The following is a 7,078-nucleotide window of genomic DNA, read 5'->3' on the forward strand; positions in this document are numbered from 1 at the left end:
AGATTTTTATTGAAAATGCAGAGTTGATAGAAGGTGGAATGCTAACTAAGTGTTAAATGGTCTTTATCATGTGGCCACATGATGCCTTATCTTGGCCCTGACTGTCCTTCAACCCAGAACTGTTTTTGAATGACATTTCATTCATCATTTACAGGTGTAATGCTCTCTTGATGTTAAAGAGAAATGTACGGTTGTATGAACTGTACTTATCATGCCATGCTGTAATAAAAATATTTGCTTATTACACTCAGTTAAGTTTACATTAATTAATATAATTTAGAAAGAGACATTCTGTACTGGGAAATGGCAACTCAGATCTTGTTTGGCAAAGTTACTTCTTTGGTGTAATAATCCCTTCCAGTTGGGTCTAAATAGGAAGACAAATATTAAAATATTAAGACATGCAACACAGATACTATTGGTGCTAAATCAAAAAAATAATTCTTTGCTATGTAATCATGAAACCTCACCTTGAGCTGCTGGTTGGTTCTCTTCAAGAACTGAATCTCTTCAGTGTGCTTCTTTTCCTCCACCTGTCGCCTTTCATTTTCTCTCTTTTCAATGGCATCACATTTAGCTTTCTGTTCATTCAGTTGCTTCATCAGATCTTGTTTCTCATCCTCCTGATCAGAGATCTAGGTATATAATAAGATAAACTTGTAAGTTTGTTCCAGATGTGGGATCAATTATGTAAAGAGCACTACCACCATATTTTGTATTTTACAATAACTGTGAAGTGAAATGCTGCTCTCTGCTGGATACCTTACTGAACAGCAGCCTATAACTATTCCTATGGCTTTAGATGAGTGGAAAATTCAGCAGTCCTATGAAATGCTTTGTGCCCAGGATGCCATTGGTTGTTGTAAGTCAACATATAACTGTCCTTACTCTTTTCTCCATGTCAGCCTTGCCCTGCTCAGCCTGCAGTGCTTTCCTCATTCCAAAAGCCACGCTGCTTTCATACAGTGTCTGGTAGGCAGCAATAGTCATTTGTATCTCATCTCTGACCCTCAACAGCAGCAGACCCCTCTCAGCACAGTTGATGGTCACCTGTCTGATCAGCTCGTCTTAAAGAAATAGAAAATTAGGAACAGAAGACAGTTGAGTTAATGTTGATGTGGGTGGAAATCTGCCTTCATTGGAATATAGGAACATGGTCATCAGAGGAAAAAAAAGCCAAATAAAGATAGAAATCCAGTTATATTGATCATAAAACTAGCTATAATCCATGTCTTTTAGTTCGTCTGTGTATAAGGCAGTGTGTTAAGTCATCATCGTAACCATAGTGACTTCAGTGATCACCAGCGTGTCAGCCTCCTCCTTACCAAAGCACTGGGAATAGAGCTCCCTGCGGACCGGGCAGATCCCGGTTTCTCTGGCCTGCCTTTGCTGCAGCTTTATGTCCAGCTGTTCCTCTAGGTGAATAACATCTGTTCTTGTACAAGGTGCGCTGGACACTTGCTGCACCCACAGTTGGTTTCCCTCCATCCATTCCCTGCAATAGCAGAAGTTGAGATAAATGAGAGTGTGGTTTGAACTTGTTTAACAAGATATTGTTGATAGGAAGAGCTATACCTGGGTGGAAGGATGGCGTTCAGGATCTCCTCATTTTCCTGCTTGGTGGCATCAGTAGTGGCTGATTTGAGTTTAGGAGGTGGTGGAACAGGGGTAGAGTTAGCAGGCTGCTGAGGGCTCACTCTTAAAGGACGTCCCTGTAGTGACACATATTTTGTTACATTATGTATTGCATGAACTTAACATTAATAATTTATTAATTTTGATTAAATCATGTTTTTTAAATGGCTATAATATTTAATATACTGCCTTGTAACTCACTCATACATTAACAGACCTGTTCCACACCCAAGCTGTGTCAAATAAGAAAGAACAGTAATAGCAGTAGTCCAGTCGTGCAGGTGTTGCCATGCTGACGTTGGTACACAGAGACAACGAAAGTAGCTACTGCAATTTCAAAGCTTGCACCATCTGTAGGTAATGAGGGCCACAGCATAAGTTTTGTTCTCCCTTTTTTTTTTTTTTTTTTTTTTTTTAAATAGCTGCCATCATTGTCTTTAAGTATTTGCATTGTCTTTGTGTAAGTATTTTTAAATGTATCACCTGATAAAACAATCAAATATAAACACAATTAAGCATGTTGCTGTAAAACGTTACATATTAACCTTTAAAGGCTTACATATATTTAATTTAATAAACATCAATGACTTTTTTCAGGCACTTGTTCAGACAAGTAGCTAAGCGTTAATTTACCTGTAGTGTACAGACACTTGTCAGAAATAAGTTAACGGAGCATACTAGACATACATAATGTGTTTCAATAACGCACACTTTTAGGATGAGGTGATATGATGTGAACTCTACTACAGAAAATAGGGTCCAGAAAAGTCTTTGGAGTCTTAAAATCAAATACATATTTTTAAAAACACGCAAAAAGCACCTATATAGGGAGAGAAGGATCTTCTTTGTATAGCTAGTTGGTAGTGGCACACATCCGCATGTCTAAATACACCTGTTCGTAAATATTATATTCCATTCTGTATTGATGTCCTGTATTTATCTTTCCTGACTGGCACCAGATCCATCCAACGTTACTTTAGCCAGGTAACGTTAACGTTAACTAAACTCGGGTGGCGTTACTTAGTAAAAACTCACCTTTGGTGATTTTCTGTCTGTGCTTTTGCTGATCAAAACTGGATTTTCATATTTCAGGAGAGACTCGGCTGGTGGAATCATTGTGTTTGCTTCTTGGTTTGGGCTTCACTTACAGAAATATCGGTGTTGTTGCTGACAAAAAGTTCCTTCTCACTGTTTACGTTGTCATGGCAACAGCGCCCCGGCGTTCCCTTTTGGTGGCATCAGCGGTTTGGTTCATAAATGTAGGCTGTTATCAAAGATAAATAATAAATAATGTTTGAACTCTGTGGTTGTTGCACTGTTAATTTTGTTGGTGACCCTTATTATAAATCAGCGCAACAAAAGAAGACTGCTGAAGCGTTGCTGGATTTCTACTTGGTGTGATTTTAAATGTTACGTCACTTTTACGCCTTACAATGCAAATATTTGTTGTAAAAAAGAATCCCGTCAATTTAAACAACATCGGCTTTATTCAAGATACCGAGACGCGGTCATGCGGAACTAAAGTGTAAAATGACTGTCATGCCGGAACACCGGCATAAATTCTCGGCGTACCACCGGAAACGGAAGTGTGTTATTTGAGCATAACAGTCGAAGTTTTTAATCGCTACATTTTTGTGTTTTCTTTTGTTTTGTACATGCTTTTGGGCGGACTTTGATGTTACATAACGGTTGGATTAGTATATATACATTAGAATGACCAAAGAAAAGCGACACAAGAGAAGGGAATCTCCGGAACGGGAGCCCAAAGTTAAGATAAAGCAGGAGCAAGTGAGCCCTGTTAGGCCACAGAGAGCACGCCGCTCGAGGTCCAGATCCAGCGGCAACTCAAGTCCACAGAGGAGAAGAACGAGCAGGTATTTAAAAAAAATAATCATCATACCACTTCGCTTTTTCCATGTGTTTTTAGTTTTTTTTTACCATGACAGACACAACATAGGCGTTGGCCAGTGAGTCTTTAAAAGCTGGAAAATGTTTTGTCCGCTAGCCCAAACGCAGCTACATCCCATATTAGCTGCATCTAAACGGCAATAATTTGGCATTTTGCAAATGTCTTAAGAAAGTCGTTAAGGACCTTTTTTGTGTTCGTCGTGTAGGTCACCTGCCAGGACCAGGGACCGTTCACCAGCTAAAAGAGAGACATCTCCAGCCAGACGAGGCAGCAGATCCCCCAGAAACAGGAGAAGTCGCACTCCTCCCCATCGTGGTGCTGATGTCAAAATAAAGCGGGTGATTATGTTCTAAATTATTAATAAGATAAAAGATATGACAAAGATCGAATAGTGGCTATAGGGGTAATTCTATATTAGGAGCATAATTGGACAGCTTTTTTACGTAATTGTAAAACTTGGGGTAGTGTCTTGCTCAGGGACACTTTGACATTTGTCATTGGGATTGAACTGCCAATCTCGTGGTTATGGGGCGACCACTCCACCTCCGGGCCACAAGCCACCTTATGTTACCTAAAAATGGAGGCATCAGACGCATCTTCCCACCAACACACTGATTCTTACGGGCATTCGTCCTCTTCTTATTTTTATATATATATATATATATATATATATATATATATATAATTTGTACCTTACACTCTGCTGCTGCTGCTGGACTGGTATATGGTACTTTTGTATGTCACCCGTGTTCCCATGACATATACCATGTCTCCCTGCCTCACACCCATGTCGACACTGGCATTACAATGGATGCATGTTGTGCATTGAAAACTTTCGGTATCATAACATGCCAATTACGAAACGTTGTATAAATAAATACACATAAAATACGGTTTAACAATTTAATGGTTTTGACGTTTAAACGTGGTCTGAGTGTGATAGGCTCTGCTTGCTTTGTTTAGAGCCATTATTTTTGCTACAGTTGGCCAGATACCATAGCGACAGTACCACAAAGGTATTGGTACATGACAACTGAGAAGTAAGTATCTGCAAGTATAATAGTCTAATGATTACCCGTTTTAAACAGTGTATTTCCATGTGATGTTTTAGCTATTGTAACTACAGTAACTTACCATGTATGCCGGTAGAATGATACCGCCTGTACTGTAACTGCACACATTTGTTCTGGACTAATAATCTTCTTTCTTTAACTGTCTTCTTACCAAAAATCTCACAGGAGCGGGAGGAGCATAGGGCTAGTGCTGATGAGCGGAGGAGAAGGAACGACCAGCCAGAGGAGAGGCGGAGCAGGTGGGAATCAGACAGACCGCGGGAGAGAGACCGTGGCAGAGACAGACACAGAGAGCAAGGCGCACTTGCCTCTCAACAAGCCGAGAGACAGCAGCACGATGAGCGGCGCAGAGAAAACCGCCAACGGCGTGAAGAAAACCAAGAACAGGACTTTGGACCGTCTGAAGGAGGGATTGACGATCCGAATGACCCACCTGCTGGGAAGGAGAAGCCCAACTTTGGGCTGTCGGGGGCTCTAACAGAAGATACTAACACATTCCGGGGGGTGGTGATCAAGTACAACGAGCCACCCGAGGCGCGCATTCCTAAGCGCAGATGGCGACTGTACCCCTTCAAGAATGATGAACCCCTTCCAGTCATGTACATTCACAGACAGAGTGCCTATTTGTTAGGGAGGCAGAGAAAAATTGCTGATATCCCGATTGACCATCCATCCTGCTCCAAGCAACATGCAGTATTTCAATATAGGTAAGAATAACGATCATTAGCTAAGGTGTATGCTTAGAAGTCTTCAACTTCTGTGTGATTCAGACAAACTACTCCATGCTGCATGACACTTGGATGATTTTGCTGCTGTATGAGTGATACATGTCTACCTTTCTGTCTGTATATCTGTAGACTGATGGAGTTTACACGTGCAGACGGCACCAGTGGCCGCAGGGTAAGGCCTTACATCATTGACCTGGGTTCCGGCAACGGCACCTACCTGAACAACCAGCGCATTGAAGCCCAGCGCTATTACGAGCTCAAAGAAAAAGACGTTATCAAGTTTGGCTTCAGCAGCCGCGAGTACGTCCTCTTGCATGAGTTCTCAGACACAAGCGAGGTGGACGCCAAGGTGGAAGAGGAGGAAGACGATGAGGGCCTTGATGAGTAAATTGTTCCCGTAAAGTGTATTGCCCGAGTTCATTCAGGTTAGATAACGTCATCGTCAATATTCATGGAGCAATGAACTGAACTGGTAAATGTGGGACTTAATTACAATGATGGAACAAGGCTGGTTTGTATATTCTGTAAATAGCAAACTTTTGCTTAAACCTGCCACAACTGTCTCAAAGAAGACTATTATCCTATTCTCAGGTTGTTTGTGAAATGTCTGTGTGACGCATGATTGATCTCACATCTGACAGTGTTCACAATACAAAGTGCTCAGTGCCAGATAGATATCTTGCTAAACACAATAGTTAATTATATATTTTTGGAGTCCAAAGTTTAGCAAAAGACTAATCTCTCGTCTTGTCTATATCCAGGCTGTATATGTCGATGTACAATACATGGAATGTGAACTCTAGATTTGTGTTTAAAAAGCAGCGCTTATTGTCAGAGTAAAACATTACGGACATACAACTTGTAATGACATTGCCTTTTTTGCTTTTTAGTGCAGGGGAAAATAGTTGATGCTGTTGTTTTTCTTTGCACCAATGCTGTGTGTATTTAGACTTTATTTTTCCTTTTTTTTGTCTGTTCTGAAGCCAACAGCATTCATAGTAAATTTTCATTTATGTACTGTAAATAAAAACAGTGGGAATTTGGATTGTCTCCAAAGGTTTAATGCTGCACACATTATCAGAGCTGTGTAGTTGCATTTTTTTAAAAGAAAACCATAAAAAATGATCTTATCAGACATTTAGATTTAGAAGCATTTGAACATTGAAAGTAATCATTCACCAATAGGCGTTTATAAATCCTATTTTCTGCATATCTTCTTTTTGGTCGGTTTAGCGGAGTCTGGGCTTGGAACTGGAAGCCTATACTGCAAGGGACTAGGAAATATCACAAGAATGTTTCCTTAAATGTATGTCTCCCAGGTTTAGATCCATGTTGAGCTAAATAACTTAAGTGCTCACTGACTGTACAGTATGCTGTCTTTTTAAAGCGTAACTCTAGCCAAAATGCAACCTAGGGTCTTTTTGTGAATGTACCAGAGTCAAACTTTCGTTTAAAAGCATAATTAGGACAGAAGCACCACTTTTAAGATTGACCGTATTTTCGTTTTCGGTCAAATGGCGTTTTGAATGGGAGTGCTAGGGGCACTACTATGAAGGTATCACCAGGGGCTCTACCATGGATGTATTAAGAGGGCTCTACACATGAACTCGAGCATTGAGAACATTGTTTGTGTACACAGACTTTACTAAAAAGCCAAGATGGCAGCGAGCGGAAAAACCAACAGCTACAGTGAGTTGTTAAAACCTTTCTTTTTAGTAAAGTCTGTACACAAA

At 40.4% G+C, this 7,078-nt stretch overlaps 3 protein-coding genes across 4 annotated transcripts in view; 2 read left to right on the forward strand and 1 right to left on the reverse strand.

The window, feature by feature from the left end:
- Nucleotides 1-244, forward strand: part of gnl2 (guanine nucleotide binding protein-like 2 (nucleolar)) — a 17,073-nt gene extending 16,829 nt beyond the window's left edge. For both annotated transcript variants that reach the window (XM_036006151.1, XM_036006152.1), the window contains exon 16: nucleotides 1-244. This exon is cut by the window's left edge and continues 200 nt beyond it. The gene's annotated coding sequence lies outside the window, so the exon portion shown is untranslated.
- The window catches only part of dnali1 (dynein, axonemal, light intermediate chain 1), a 3,140-nt gene extending 43 nt beyond the window's left edge, over nucleotides 1-3,097 (reverse strand). Inside the window, exons 1-6 of the mRNA XM_031289944.1 lie at nucleotides 2,671-3,097; nucleotides 1,576-1,712; nucleotides 1,326-1,495; nucleotides 889-1,067; nucleotides 471-635; nucleotides 1-367 (exon numbers count right to left, since the gene is read on the reverse strand). The exon at nucleotides 1-367 is cut by the window's left edge and continues 43 nt beyond it. Coding sequence (XP_031145804.1) covers nucleotides 332-367; nucleotides 471-635; nucleotides 889-1,067; nucleotides 1,326-1,495; nucleotides 1,576-1,712; nucleotides 2,671-2,751 — 768 coding nt within the window. The 5' untranslated portion in view covers nucleotides 2,752-3,097 and the 3' untranslated portion in view covers nucleotides 1-331. The remainder of the gene's footprint in view (nucleotides 368-470; nucleotides 636-888; nucleotides 1,068-1,325; nucleotides 1,496-1,575; nucleotides 1,713-2,670) is intronic.
- A 111-nt stretch (nucleotides 3,098-3,208) lies between these two features.
- snip1 (Smad nuclear interacting protein) lies at nucleotides 3,209-6,388 on the forward strand. The gene is made up of 4 exons (XM_031289932.2): nucleotides 3,209-3,509; nucleotides 3,750-3,882; nucleotides 4,783-5,324; nucleotides 5,475-6,388. The coding sequence occupies exons 1-4, from the start codon at nucleotides 3,349-3,351 to the stop codon at nucleotides 5,731-5,733; spliced, it is 1,095 nt and encodes a 364-aa protein (XP_031145792.1). The 5' UTR covers nucleotides 3,209-3,348; the 3' UTR covers nucleotides 5,734-6,388.
- The last annotated feature ends 690 nt before the right edge of the window (nucleotides 6,389-7,078 follow it).

Source organism: Sander lucioperca, chromosome 10 (assembly GCF_008315115.2).
Source record: "Sander lucioperca isolate FBNREF2018 chromosome 10, SLUC_FBN_1.2, whole genome shotgun sequence".
In the NCBI taxonomy this organism is placed as follows: Eukaryota; Metazoa; Chordata; class Actinopteri; order Perciformes; family Percidae; genus Sander; species Sander lucioperca.

Coding starts and splice junctions, on each gene's coding strand:
- snip1 (XM_031289932.2), top strand. CDS start 3,349: ATGACCAAAGAAAAGCGACACAAGAGAAGGGAATCTCCGGAACGGGAG. Junction 3,510..3,749: donor CAGAGGAGAAGAACGAGCAG/GTATTTAAAAAA, acceptor TTCGTCGTGTAG/GTCACCTGCCAGGACCAGGG. Junction 5,325..5,474: donor CATGCAGTATTTCAATATAG/GTAAGAATAACG, acceptor GTATATCTGTAG/ACTGATGGAGTTTACACGTG.